The sequence below is a fragment of the Pinus tabuliformis genome, chromosome 4_1, assembly GCF_031772625.1.
Source record: "Pinus tabuliformis cultivar Carrire ecotype Pingquan chromosome 4_1, CPIR1, whole genome shotgun sequence".
In the NCBI taxonomy this organism is placed as follows: Eukaryota; Viridiplantae; Streptophyta; class Pinopsida; order Pinales; family Pinaceae; genus Pinus; species Pinus tabuliformis.
Window position 1 is genome coordinate 999,047,362 of NC_142303.1, and position 15,863 is coordinate 999,063,224.

At 34.4% G+C, this 15,863-nt stretch overlaps 1 protein-coding gene across 3 annotated transcripts; it reads right to left on the reverse strand.

Annotated features, from left to right (window-relative positions):
* Nucleotides 1-901: 901 nt before the first annotated feature.
* LOC149179503 (uncharacterized) lies at nt 902-9,396 on the reverse strand. 3 transcript variants are annotated; one of them, XM_089420687.1, is made up of 3 exons: nt 8,869-9,280; nt 5,671-5,757; nt 902-1,427 (listed from the first exon to the last, which is right to left on the reverse strand). In XM_089420687.1, exons 1-3 carry the CDS (start codon nt 8,950-8,952, stop codon nt 1,374-1,376), a joined length of 225 nt encoding a protein of 74 aa, XP_089276813.1. In that variant the 5' UTR covers nt 8,953-9,280; the 3' UTR covers nt 902-1,373. The 3 variants fall into 3 exon arrangements, 2 of the variants coding, with proteins under 2 accessions (XP_089276813.1, XP_089276812.1); XR_016258290.1 differs by lacking the exon at nt 5,671-5,757 and having other exon boundaries at nt 8,869-9,396; XM_089420686.1 differs by lacking the exon at nt 902-1,427 and having other exon boundaries at nt 4,622-5,757; nt 8,869-9,281.
* Nucleotides 9,397-15,863: the final 6,467 nt, after the last annotated feature.

The window sequence follows — 15,863 nt, forward strand, 5'->3', positions numbered from 1 at the left end:
CCTAAACCTCAAGCTTGATAGAATGGCATCTTTGCATGACGCAACAACAACTGGTGTGAATGAGGAAACTATTGTGGAGATTGAGGTGCAACAAGGCGCAACTTCATAACAACAAGCGACAACAGCTGGGGAGGTGAAAGTGGAATTGGCTTCTGCTCCTTTACAACCAAGGCACGAAGACGATGGAATTGAATGCAACCTTGCTTTTGGGTCGAATAGTGAAGGCTAGTTACTTTTATTAGTTTTAATCCATGTTATGCAAGTATATAGTTGTTTTAGGAGTTTTTTGGAGGATATATAAGAAATGTCATATTAGAGCAACAAAGTATGTAGATAGAGAATTAAAATCTCAAGTCATTTTTGGATGAAAATCTTGTAGCAGATGTAAAAGGTTATGGCCTTCAAACCAGATTAAATTAATAGAAAAACTTATCCATTTCGTTTAAAAAAAAATCATAATGGTCCTTCATATTTTTGGATGAATATTAAACTTAGAAACTAAATTTGAAACACTTTTTAAATTATTTAGAATGGTTGGATAATCACCCACTTCTATGTTATATTATGAGTCACTAAAACCAGTAATATTTTAATTAAATTACTTGTTATAATGTAATTATGACAAAGTATTTTGTATTTTAATAAACATAAAATTTATCTATTAAAAAATCTCTATTAATAATATTAAAATATTTTATGCCCATGGGGTGTAGCTCAATTCGCTTGTTATAAAATAATATGTAAAGCATGAGATTCAAAGTTCAAATCCCCGTGAATTAGACCAACAAAAAAAATATTAAAATATTTATTCTTAAAAATGTTTACATGTAACAACGAGGAGAATACTTAGATAGATAATACAAATAAAATGTGTATATCATACCTATTTAAAAAAAACATATTAAAACCTTTTTAACACATGGTATTCAAATTAAACCTTCTTTCTTCTAATGAAAGCAAGAGGGAAAAACACCATCCATGTATTCAATGAAATGTCCAAATCACCTTTTGCACTTCTCAAAAGTTCCATGCTAACTTTTATCTCCAATCTTGTTTGGTGTAGCAACCAAAACAATGCCAGCTAACATTAAATTTGGCATATTTTTGCAGAGTCAACATTTATTTATTGCTTTGTATCACTAAATGCGATTCCAACACTACCTGGTACCTAGCAGTTGAGTAGATAACTGATTGTAAGGGTCAATGCACATGAATCCCAACAGTAGATATCTTGGACACTTATTACCACCCTCTGAAAAGAACATCCTAGCAGTTGAGTAGATAACTGATTGTAAGGGTCAATGCACATGAATCCCAGATAGCTTGGCCACTTATTACCACCCTCTGAACACAAGCTCCAAAAGATAGCCAGCCTAGTTATCAACCATCGCAGGAACATCATTGTTGTGAGAAATAAATCTTGAAACCTGCATTCAATAAATTTTTCACTTTGTCATTAGACCATAAGCCCGTGCTTCTCTATATTTATTATTTAGTATCTTCAAAATCCTTCTATTCTTATACCTATTCCACGGTTTATTGCATCGAAATATGCTAATTGAATAACACAATAAAAGTTTTGGACAACAAACAAAAGGAATAAAACAGGATACAGAGATTAAGTGAAAAAATATAATATTTGCACACAAGTTATTTCACAGGCTTAGATAGCTACCTAGAATGTAGACTGGTCTTTTAGGTACGACATGCCCAAACGTTGGCAGCTAAGCAAAAAAACAGCGCATTTGTCTTGAATTTGAATAAGGCATTACTTGAAGCATGGCTTTATGTTGTATTTTGTATTCAATTTCCATTCAATTAATATTTTTTTTTTGTGGTTTACGGTTTTCGGAGATCGGTGATCACTACGTCCACGGAATATTTGTGCTGGGCAGATGTACCCGAAAGGATCACTCCCTGTCAGCTCAACTGCGGAGCCTGACCCCAAGAGTGTTGAGAGAATTGAACCCATGACTTCTCAATCGCAAAGGTGCTTTAACAAAAGGGACTTGACCAACTGAGATAGGTGACCACTACGTCCACATAATAATTGCACTAGACAGATATACCCAAAAGGATCACTTCCTTGCCAACACAACCACGGAGCCTGATCCTGAGAGTGTTGAGAGAATTGAACCCGTGACCTCTTGATAGCAGAGGTGATTTAACGACAGGGACTTGACCAACCGAGCTAACCCTCAAGGCTATTCAATTTCCATTCAATAAGTGTATATATATTCACCATCTTTGTAGGGGTGTGTGAAACTTCTAGACTTACAAGTGATATGTATAATATGGTCATATAATTGCAGAATGTTAAGATAAGAATGAGTTTATTTTTCGTTTTTTTTGGATGACCCACATTCTCATTATGGCTGGGGAGATCACACTTGCTTACACCCTTTTAATCATCATGATTTAACTTCTTACTTCCTGTGATTTCACTCTTAGCTTATGATTCCAGTGACTCGCCACTTGTAAACTATTATGTTCATTTCAGATGCAAACATTCTATATAAAACACAATTTATGTTATTGCAATGATCCTTAAGAATTTGCAATATCCAACACCTGTGATTTCCATATATCTGCAGTAACATGAGATTACTTGTTATAAACACATTCTAATTCAGAGAAATCTGAAAAAAGGGGTCTTGTTATATGTTTGACTCTGAGCTTTATGAACCTTGATTCAAAGTAAGAAATTTGGGTTGGGGGTGCAGTGGAAGAAATCGTCAGCTTTTAAATAAATTTCAAATCCGGCATATTCTGCAACTTCAGTGCCAGCAATCTGGAAACAATTGGAACTCCCTAGTTTGAACCATGGAAGCAGCTTTCGATATATGTATGCATTACTTACTGGTCTGTACTATATATAGCAACACAGAAATCTGTCTGAAAACCTTTTAGTGTTAACTACTTTACTCTTTTCAGCAACTTTTAAAGGAGTATCATGAGTATTAAAATATTTCTAACTTTTCTGTTAATAATTTTACATTATACTAACTGTAAAAAAATTAATGTCCATAAATGACCAAAGAGGCCAGCGGGACTGTTAAGGAAATATATAAAAGAGCCCAATGATTTATAAAAGTAATATGTATCATCCAGAAACATTTGAAAGTTACAATGGCTTTGCCATAGAAACAAGTGATAGGATCCAATGACATCAACAGCAGTTTTGACCATATCACATCCAAAAGTTGAGCATGACGTGATACTCAAGGCTATTATTACCAATAAGCATGATGTGGTACTCATGGCTATTATCACCAATAAGCATTAAAGCTTCTGTTGATCCTGGCAGTCCTATCTAAAATTCTTGTACATAACAGCTTTTCTGTTCATACCATCAAACCATGACCCGTCTGCCGAGAAAATAAAGATGTTGTAACAACCTGCTTCTGATTTCATGCCACGATATAAGAATGAGACCTTGTTAAAGCCCAATCCAAAAGGGTGGCTACTTTGGAAACTAATCCCTCGCCTGGAATCTCCCCCGCCATTAGTTAAAAGATATAAAACATAAGTATCGCAAAATAAAATTGATTGTAATAATTACTAATTGATCACATTTACCACCAAGATAATAAGAATAATGGATTTGAATAAGAGCTATTGACATGGAAAAAAGAATGTTCGATCATCTTCAGTACGCTATACACCAGATTGAAGTATTCCTAGTAGTCAATACACCATATTGAAGTATTCCTTGTTTAAGAAGAAGAAAATTTTTGATCTGTTAGTATTAGTTTCACATTCCATATTTCCTTCCCTTTTCACTGCAAAAAATTGACGAGGATGTTTGGATAAGCTAAGTGGGCTTGATTGTGGAAAAACGCCACAGTTAGTTGTCCTTGAGTCACATGACCCTTGCCATGGATGACCTCCCAGGAAGTCCTGGTTACCAGCTGCAAGCGCTGGAGGTGATACTTGATGCTATGCGATTCATTTCGCTAGTTTCAATCCCACTTTTTCACCCTTGTTAGCATCACTTGATGCAATGTGCGCTGGTTGGACTATTCAAAATCATGAGAAATTGGCCAGTTGAGACTTATGAATAGGGTCAAAGATTAATGACTTTAAGCAGATAATATTTCATATGTTTGACTGCAGAAACCCTTCAATGCTTAAATAAAAGAGAAAAGGGAGCTCCAACTGAATAGTTCATAAGGCACAATACTTGCTAAGTTTTTGCAAATGGGGTAGCAAGCTAAGTGGGCTTGATTGTGGGAAAAGATCCACAATTAAATGTGTTTGAACCAAAGGAGTCTTAGGATGGCTGAACACCCAGGAAGTCCTGGTTACTTGGTGCAAGCCCCAGAGGTGATGACTGATGCTATACAATTCATTTCGCTAGTTTTACTTCCATTTCTTCATCCCTGTGAGTGTCGGCTGCAATAAGTGCTAAGTGGACCATTCAAAATCATGAGAAATTGGTCAGTTGCGACTAATAGTTATGGATATGGATCATAGATTAACGACTTACTCTATGCAGATAATCCTGAAAAAGATATCTCAAGGTTGCTTACAAATTAGAGATTAAACTATCCAATGACAGTAATGGTCTTCCAGCTCTTGGGCAATAAATGGTATTCCAAAAGTGCAAATCCCAAAACAATTGACTTAAATACAATTAAATTAAAATTATATAAAACCTTGTGCCAGAACTGCAGAAATTTGGGCACAAGATTCATAGAAATACATATGCATCCCTGAAAATTTGCGCAGTGCCAAATTGCAAGGCTGCTTAGTGGACACTCGGAGAGGTACTAAGTCCTCAAAGAATAACCCGGTCTGTCCATTGATAATGTCAACTACTTTTAGTAAACAAACAACCTTAGTCAAAATTTTCACATATCTGCTTTTACTCAGCTCGCTTGAAATTTACAACTGTACATCTTGAGCAGAGCACATATGTGTCAGCTCTAGTCTATGCTCATCATTAGTTATGTGTAGTGAAAGGCGAAGATCAGTCAATAATGTTTCTTGCTGCCAGTCAAGGGATCCACGGGCATGAAGTGCATTCAGTACAGATCTATATGCAAGAGATTCCAGTTTGTGTACTTCATTGGCTTGTCTCTCTTCTCGCCTAACCATATTATGAGGATAGGACACTAAATTCTCATCATTATTATCAGCCAAAGGCCTAGAAAGGCTGTGTTTGTCAAAAGCTATGGACTTTTGTGCCATGAAGCTTTCACTACTAGAGACAGAACTGCAACTATTCTCAACAGCATTACTCTCTAGTGCCCTTCCCACCATGCCTTGAGTTTGATATTCAGTATTGTTGTTGACATTTCTGTATTTGGAGCTTTTTGATTTCTTCTTTATTGTAGCTTTTACTACATGTTCCCTGCTTGCTCCCTTTGGCAAATTATCCCTTTGGATTTGTTCAAACTTGGGAAAAACTAATTGGTCTTCCACTGCTTTCCCTCTAGTTAGTTTTCTTTGTCTCTCTACCTCGAGTTCACCTGGATGCCTCCCAGATAGCCACTCACTAGCTGCCGAAAAGTAAGTATCATCTAGTTTCCTCTTTTTGGTAATTGATTGAACAAAATGTCCATTTGTAGTTTCTTGATGGTTCAAGACTGGCCCATATTGTCTATTCTTTCCATTAAATGCATCATGCTTCTCATTTATCGTTGACAGCGGATCTTCAAACTTTACCTTACTAGGCAAGAATGGCAAAGATTGCATTGGTTGAGTCGTTTTTAAAGGGGGCTCAACTCCAGTGATACCTTGACATTTACTAGCCTGCACAAGAATATTATTACCATTAGTCAATTGAGGTCAGGTTGAATTTTATTAAAAGCTTTCAGGCATCAACTCTTATTTGGACATATATTTAACACAGACCCTGCATTTTGTAGTGAATATGGAATCCTACTGAAAAGTCGAAAGCTATGAAATGGAATGTACAAAATAAAACCTCAACCCCGAACTTTAAGCTATGTGAGTATACAAACAAGTATGCAAAGCATTGCAATTGATATTTCTGATACATTTCTCCTTGTCAGGAATTTTCACATTCGTCAAAAACAAATGTCCATTTCCCATCCTTGCAAATGTTTGATAGTATAGTAAAAATTTATCAACTTCAGAACAAATAAAAAATATCCGAATAATGTTGGTTTCCCAACAGACCCATGAATATCCAACACCAATGCCAATGGGATTGCAAGCCAATGGTGAGGGTGGTGGCTTCTCAAGCCATCCACTAGGGTTCCAATCTCCGAAGGGCATGTGCTTAAGAGTTGCCCCTTGTGGGCTGGTTTGCCTGTGAAGGCAAACAACATTATGGTTCAACCCTCCTGGGCCAGTTTACTCTGTGAGTGGGGCCAGGGAAAATGATAATTTCATTGTTCAGAGGTTCACAATTAACATCAAGAAGAAAGTCAATATGTTTAGCTTCTGACAAAGTAAGGCAGAGATACAGCATGTGCACATTTCCACTCATTTCTCCTGATCTGGAATCTGATGGAATCATTTCCCATACATTCTGCAATAGATTGTAATTCCGTGGATGGATGTACCTAAGCTGAAAAATCTCGGTTATTGTTGCCTTGGGGAGCTCACGTTTTATACGATTCCATTTCTTTGTTCTTTATGTGAGTTAAAGCTTAACATCTAAATATTCTTTTCACACAAAAAGCTGAAGGCCCTTTCAGGCCATCTCACATTTAAAAATGGGAGTCAGAAAGTCAAACTTTCAGTACAGTAATTTGACTCTGTTATCTTCGATGGTGTAGACAAGGAGAAATTTAAAGCCAAAACAACCAAACATTACAACCTGCCTATGCATGTAAAACCCTCAAACTGTCGTAGAGGAAAGTTACAAAAATGAAAAAGAAAACTAAAAAATGGTATATCTATGTCTGCTGACAATTGTAACCTCCTATACCCAAATATGGAAAAATTCCTAAGATTCAGAAACAAAATTCATTTCCAGAGACACAAAATATTTGTTAATTCATTTTATTGACCAAGTTCAACACTGTTTCCAGCACAGAGACTCAATTAACCGAAAAGATTAGATGCCTGTTATTTAAATTGTCTAATGACAAGCTAGTTTCGTCAGGAGTTAGTAGAAAGTTTTGCCTCCAGCAATAAGTAGTGTGTTTCCTACTAAGTCACCACAGGGCCCTAACAATGTGAAATGCAGCCACTAAATCAATTCAGCCCACTAATTCCTTGATCTAGGTCATGCTCTAGAATTTCTTTTAGATTACTTTAAGAACATGTGCAAACTGAATCCATTCTGCAAATATCTGAATCTATTGCGTTACCCCTCAACGAGATAAACTTTATAGCTAGGGTCTGCCTCAAGTTCTCACAAGGCATGAAGAGGTTAACTAATGGAATTATAGAGTTTGCAGGTGCTACACTAAAGGTGGTCACGGGGATTTTTTGAGAGTTTCCTAGGCACTGAGACTAGCAAGTTTTCATAACTTGGGGCTTAACAGAATGTGCAATCATCGTGCAAACCATAATAGAACGTGGGTGTCTAACAAATGCAGAGTGCATGCTCGAACAATGGACCTCACCAACTCAAAAAAAGAAGATGAACCCATCAAAATCCAGGAATAGGTAACCAGCCCACCAAAATGCCATACAAGAAAATAGGAAAAAATACATAAGGCAAAAAGAGAGTTTTTTATATTGCAGAAACCAGATCTGAAACAGAAGACCTAGCCTGTTCTGGTTCAAAAGGACGACTTAGGATTTACTACCTGTAACTTATATTTATTACACAGAATTTATCTATGACAAATATTCAACCTACAGAATCTTTTTACGAATAGTAATGCATCAGATTTTCTGTAATCGATGTTTCAGATTATTCGAGCGCAGTCCATCATCAGGTAAATCGGTGTCGTGATGATGGGCTTCGCCTGAATAGTCCGAAATGCCCATCTACAGAAATCCCACACAGGAATGAACAGCTTGAGCAAACTTTCAAATTGCATAGCTATAAAAAATAGAAAAATCCATATACCATCCAATAGAATAGAGTTGATTTAGCTGCCAACCCTTGAATACAGCTGTCTGCAATCAGAAAGAGTAATAATTACAGTCATTTGTTCAAATATTAATAATTACAAATCAGTTGACACCTGTAGGGTCTGCTTCTCTTTAAGCAACTTGGTTAGATCCATTTAGAGAGGGTGATTTGTAGTGATCCTGAGTCATTAAAACAGCTATGAGTGAATGGTATTGGATAAACAATTAACAAAAATCCGTAAACAGCCTATGTGGACCTCCCAGGCCACTGTAAGGATGGTAATGGATAGACCATAATGATCAAGGATACATAAACAGCCAGTGTGGACCTCCTTGGTCATGGTGAATATGTTGGTTCCTAATAAGAACCAAGTTACCTTTGACACACAACCTTCCGTAGCTCAACGCAAAACAAAAATTATTAAAAGGAAATCCAATAAAAATAATGAAATCCTATCATTTCAATCATAAAATCTGCAGTCCGCAACATAACACATGAAAAAAGAGCCAACTTTATCATTGTTTTACCAGTAAGCCTAAGGTTTTGAAAACAGAATAAAAAAATGTGAATTTGCTTTCTCCATATACATAGAAACCAGAACTTTAGATCTGCCCATCAGGCTAAAATATTTGAAAACTGAAATTCAAAACTTGGGTAGTACTTCCTCTGGAAGATAGAAAGGCCTAGAAATTACCCAAAAGCTACAAATTCAAGAACTTGCCCATAAGCTCATGGTCCAGATGAAAGATTAACTACAGACAAAACCTGAATACGTAAAGAAAGGTTTTAAAAAGTGACACAGATGCTACAACACCTTAGTGTTTAAGGAAAGAGCCGTTAGTTTTTAGGGGCAGTGCCCTTACCTGTGAAGGATGGCCCTTATCAGGTTGAGAGAATTCCCTCTTCCTGGCAGAGACCTGAACAGCAAAGCTTTTGTTGAACTTCATGTTGATCAGAAAGGGATTACAGGCCCAAGATCAAGGTTCGAATCCCAGAAAGGAAATGCTAGACCTTTTGGGTTCCGTCCTCATTCCTCAAGAAAAATGTTATTATTAATGTTTTTATGGCCCCGAGTCCATGCAACACTACAAACAGAAGGAATTCATGCGGGAAAATTGTGAATTCATTGCATTGCTCTGTTCTGTTCTGCACTGCACTGTGTATTCATGAAAAACGGAGATTGGAAGATGGCAGGAGGCGATGATGATGGCGATGGCGAGATGGTGATGCTGATGGCAATGCTAATGGTAATGTGATGGCTTGAAAATAATCTATTTATTGATTTTCTTAATTTATCGAAAATGCTAAAAGGGTTAACCATAACCATGTTTGGAAAGGGATTTGGCACGCACGCGTTGAGCCAATGGCAAATTTTTCTCTAGGTACCTAGATGTAGGATTTGACTTGGACAAAGAGACTCATTAATCGTGAAGTTTGAGATTTCATAGAGCAAAGGGGAGGTTAATGGATGATATTAATTTTATTATTTCTTATAATTTTTATTGTTTTTAATGGCATTGGTTAACGATGTCATAATTTTGTTGAGATGATGAATTTTTTTTTTCAAAATTTGGTGAGAAAATAATTTTGTTCATATAATAAATTTCTTGTTATAATTTGGTGAGAAGTCATGAAATCTGATAGGGGAGTGTTTAAATTGTTTTTTATGGTGGAAATGAATTCAACACCATCAAGAACTTCTAGGCATCCAAAATCCTAAAGCGGAGTGTTTAAATCGTTTTTTATGGCGGAAATGAATTCAACACCATCAAGAACCCCTGGGCATCTAAAATCCTAAAGCTTGACTGCAAGATTTCTATTGTTTTCTAGGCGAAAACGTGCCATGTGTGGAGTACACGGTTTTTAATATTTAGTTATTTGTATACAAGTTAGGTTTATTAAAATAAGAGGTTACATCGTAATTTGGGGTGTTATAATAATAAGGTTAAATGTTATTATGAGTCTATTGAAGGTAGCTTTAGCAAGATTGTAAGAGATAGTAACGTTATTTATATACATGTTAGGTTTATTAAAATAAGAGGTTACATTGTAATTTGGGGTGGTATAATAATAAGGTTAAATGTTATTATGAGTCAAGTGAAGGTAGCTTTAGCAAGATTGTAAGAGATAGTAGCTTTCTCATGGATATCATCTAGATTAGAACCACCCTTTGGTTTTAAAGTAATACCTAAAACTAAACTGCTTATGATTGGCAAAGAGCTTGTCTTCTTTGGATCTAAAGAAACAAGTTAATGGCCTAGGATCAAGAGGTATCTTGCAAGGTTAAAGTTTGCCCCTTTGTGGACAACCAATTGGTTGTTCAAGTGGTGTGGTTTTCCTTGAATAACAATGATGAGTTAGCCTACATTCATGAATAGCAACCAATGATGGTTGTCCTCACTGCTAGTTGACCACTGAGTTGTAATAGATTTTGCTTCCTTTAGGAATAAAATGGAGGAAGAGAACAAACAAGTAAACATATATATTTAATCTTGCAATTAATTAGTTATTATATTAGTTGGGTTGGGGGGGATTCTGTTTGTGAGTATTTTCATAAAAATCATTGTATATTGAGAGTTATATGTTGTGAATTAAATATATAAACAACGTGAGATATTAAGGGAGTAAATTTTCCATTATGTGGCATATTATATTGATTATGTATGAAGTTGTTTAGAGTTACCTTATCGTATATTATTGAAGACTTAATTTTGTCCTTTTGGGTAAGAAAACTTGTTTGGAGTTTTGTCAAAATTTTATTGAAAAATATGGGAACAATCATCTCTCTTAACATTTGGGATTTTGAAGATGTTAGTGATATGTTGTAATACTCAATAACTCAAGACCAACTATATGTGGATATCCTTCATTGAAATGTTTGATGGGGGCATTTGATAAGGCACCCATATCATCGGTAGAAATTTGACCCATGGAGATGTATGTGATTGAGTTCTAGTGATATATATGTACCCTTGGGGGATTAAACTCAAGACCAACTGCCTATCACTACTAGTCTTTGAGTTCTAGGGATGCAAGTGTACCCTAGGGTGATCAAACTCAAGACCAACTACCTATTTATATGGGTCCTTAACCAATATGATATACTAGGGCATTTGACAAAGTACCCCTTTCATTGGTAGAAATTCAACCAATGGAGTTGTATGTGGAGTCGCAACAATGCATAGCCATTACAGGAGGTGAATTCAAACCTTAGGGGCGTCACCTTGATAACCAATATCTTACCACTTTCATTCCTAAAGTAGGTTGTTTAATTATGAATATAAAGTAAATATATTGTAGGAATAAGGGGTGGGGTGGTTAGGGGTTTTTAGGTGATGGGTATAAAATGGGGTATTTAGTAAAAGAAAGGTTTTTTTTTTTTTGGAAAGATGTATTGAGAGGGGGGGTTCAATAAAATGAATTTTGAATATATTTATCAATATCTAGTGAAATTATTAGTATTCTTTAATATTTCATGAACACACATGCTATGTCATATGTTCACTAGGTCTTTAACCAAAATGTCGTATTAGAGTATTCAACATAACACCCATGTCATCGATAGGAATTCAACATATGGTGTTGCATGTGGAGCCCAACCAATGCATAGGCACCACCCCTATGAGGAGATGAGGTTCAACTCAAGAACAACTACATATCGATATGGGTCATTGACTTAGAACAAAGCATTTGGTAAGATACCCATGCAATTGGTAGAAATCTAACTCATAAAGTTGTATATGGAGTTGTAGTGATGCACATACACCATGGGGGTGGTTGATTAAATCAACATCTTATGGACAAGGGTTCTTAACCAAAATTCTAGATTGGGGCATTAAATAAAGTACTCATTTCATTGGTAGATATTTAATTCATGGCATTATATGTAGAGTTGTGTTAATGCACAAGCACTATGAGAGGATTGAACTCAATACCAACTACTTATAGAGAATGGGTCCTTAATTAAAACAAAAGAGTAAAGCACTTGGTAGGGTATCTATGTCATTAGGAAATTCTACCCTCAACTACTTTTGGAGATGGGTTGTTAACAAAACTGCTTGATTGGAGCATTTGGCAGGGTAACCACAAAAGTGAAAGAAATGTTGCCCATGGTGTTGTATATGGAGTTTTAGCAATGCATGAACATTGTAAGGGAAATTGACCTCAAGATTGATTTCTAGTGGATATGGGTCCTTCATCAAAATGTTTCGTTGGAGCATTCAATAAGGTACCCACACTGTTGATAGAAATTCAACCTATGGTGTTGTATGTGGACTTGTTGCAATGCATAGATATTGCAGGGTGGATTGAACTCAATACCAAGTAATATTTAGTGAATTTATACTTTAAGTAGACCATGTGCTTTGCAATGTAGACAAGACTTAATGACAAATGCTCCTTTGAAAGAGTAGGATCCATATGTCTCTTCCAACTTGTTTGGATGATAAAGTAGTAAGATACGGGGTTCTAGAGAGGAATGGATTTAGGACTATGTAACAAATTCTTTTGAAACTAACTTATGTAATTAAAAGTCAAATATACTTTTACTCTTTAAAATGAATTTAAGATCTTGAAGTGTGAGGATCACTAAATATGTGATAATATCTATTGGAAATTTCATAATAGATTGAAGATGAGAAAATAAAATATTTCTCCAATTTGAACTTCTTTTGTGTAATTTAAATATACATTGTCATAAGGTATGTGATGGTCTCATTGTTAATTAGTGAGAACAATCTCTAAATTACCAAAGTGAAAGCAATAATAAAAAAAGAGTTAATTCCAGTAATGGTAAAATCATTTAAAGTAATGGTAAAATCATTTTCAACTTCGATATGAAATATTTTTAGATCCTCTTGAGAAGTAAAAGTTTAGAGCCTCTAATAATCAATCAATACATAAAACATATCAAACATGTATATTTCTTTCCAATTAACTAAATATAAATATTTTTTCTCAAAAAAATAATACTTATCTAAAAAATCTAAATACAATATAAAATTTTCATTACTTAACTAGAATATTCACAACCAGTACTAAAGAAAACCAACTTGCCAATTAGTATGAGAAATAACCTTAAATCACTAAAGGAAATATCTCCTATCTGAATTAGTTCAACCTGTTTATGTGAGTAACTTCTCGTAGAAGGAGGTTAGAAAAAGGAAGAAGGAAAAATGTAAGAAAGCCGAGAATGAACTTTTTTCCTTCTTATGGTTTTGTAATACGCTATAAAAGTATTGTGGTAAATGTTGATCATCTTATTGTAATACAATGATCACACATGTAACTCTTTGTTGTGTATATGGTGACTACAATTTTTTGAATAGGGTTAGGAAGTGTCTTAAGTGGTTTTTTTGGTTGTCAATCAAGGACACTATAACTCTCTTTTGTCTATAGTCCCTTCAACTGAATACTCTCTTTTGTCTATAGTCCCTTGAACTGAATACTCTCTTTTGTCTATTGTTTATAGTCCCTTGAAATGAATACTCTCTTTTGTCTATAGTCCCTTCAACTGAATAGCACCGATATGCCTCTGTGAAGGAAGCACATGACTATAGTCTAGTTTTGGTTTTGACTCTTGAACTAGTCTAGTTTTGGCAAGCCATGTCTTACTTGGAATATCTCTCAATGTAATACTTTCCATTTTAACAGAAATCATTTTTAGGAATTCACAAAAAAAAAAAATCATTTTGGGGAATTTACAAAAAAGAAATGTTGGTTGTCTTACAAATAAGGGGTTTTCTTGTTCCAAAAACGATGAGGTTTCATATAACAATTTGGTCTCTAACTTAATTGTGATTTAAAAAAAATTATAATTCTTATTATTAAAAAAAAATCATGTTTATGAATTTTAAATCTTCCACCATTTTATTAATAAAGTTAATAAAACATTTTCCCAGAAAAATAAATTACCATATCTTCATACATTTAAGTGAAATTTTGTAATGTTTATACTAAATAAATTTCATGAAAGCTTTCCTAAAATATTTAGATAAAAAGTAAATCAATTACCAACTATAAAAAATAGTAAACAGGCCCAAAAAAATTCAAAAAAATTACTTTCAAAATTTATATAAATTTTAAAAATCCATATTATATATTGTAATTATAAAATAAATTTCAAAATACAAATCAAAATAGTTTTTCAAATATAATTTAATTAACTATAAACCATCTAAGTATAAAATCACTCTAATTTTTAATTTCACTGAATAAAAAATACAAATCAAAATAAAAAATTATTTAAAAAAATATATATATATATATATAAAATTACAATCTTTAACATACAATTATTTAAAAATATCGTTTAAAAATGCTATTATAAAAAATAAAAATAAAATCTTCCACTTTACAAATTTAAACGAATGGATGGAGAGAATTAATTTTAAAAAATAAAACTGAGTTACGAAATTGAATTATTAAATTAACCTTTTACCGTGGGATGATGAATAGTCCCACAACACATATAACTATCCAACAAGTTACGACTAAAACATCAAGTGGCAAACGTTAGGCAAAGCCTTGAAATTCACGAAGGCGGCATCATTATGCATGTGCCCCCAACCAAGGACTCAACAAAAACTTATTGCAAAGTTTAACTATGTGACAAGATTCTTTTCTTGACATGGAGACATGGAGGGGTTGGGAGGAGTGTTTTTTACTCTCAATATTATTTTTTGGGTTTTAATTAAAAAAAAATATTTATTTTTTTATGATTTAGGGATGGTAAATTGTTAGTGTTGTTATTTTTTAATGTATTTAGATCAATATTTTTATTTTGCAGTAGTTTTTTTATTTGGGGATATTTTTTAAATATATTTTTAGTATGTAAGTAATTTGATATGTGTGGGTTGTGGCATGATCTTCTTATTATTATTATTATCTGAGTATATGCATCCATGTGGAGGTAGTCACACTTGCACTTGGATTTGAGATCATTTTGATGGTTAAGGGTTAACTTCCACAAATATATGTAGAATTGAAAGATTCACGATTTTTTTGGCACATTTTGGTTGCACATGATGGTATTTTCAAGTGCAAAGTATTGATAGGAGTATAAATTAAACCTAGTTGATTTGCGTAAAGCATAAATGAGTGCACTAACCATTTGAATGGATTTAGATGGAAGGAGATCTCAAGCATTCTTTAGTTTGTGTTGGCCACATGACAAATTATATACTTGTCGAGAATTCTAGTTTGTGTTACTAGCCTACCAAGATTATGTAGGAATTTACAGGGTAAGTTCCTCAGACAGAACACCAAAGGACACCGCTCACAAATAGATCACAGATCAATACACCAGTATTTTGACGTGGTTAAAACCCTCAAAGAGGGAAACAGTCCACGGCCTGAGCCAACGTGGCCACTTCAGGCAATTTATTAATAAAAGAATGAAAATTTACATATGCTTCTCTCATAGACGGATTACCCTACAAATGACCCTCCATGCTCTTTAAATAGAGATCATGGACCAATCGGGTGTTAAGCCACGGATCAAGTGTCGGTAATACCGAGGAGAGAATGAACCGTCAGATCACTACATATTGTGACCGTCGGATTGTAAGTTACAAAATGTACATAGTAAAGAAACACACTTTACCTAACTCTATACTAGACCAAGTTGTACTTAACTATTTCCTATGTGTCGGAATATCCTAACAGATTAGGGTGGGATGTTTATGTGCTTTTGGTTAACTATGCCTAGGAAATTATTCCAACCAAGTTGCAGATTTAACTAAGTATGTATAGAGTTGATTTGGCTTTGAAGAGATAGACCAATATTTTATTTCCCTTTTGTGCCTTGTTATTGATGTCTCTAGTGCCTTTATTTACTCCAATATCTATCAATTATGTG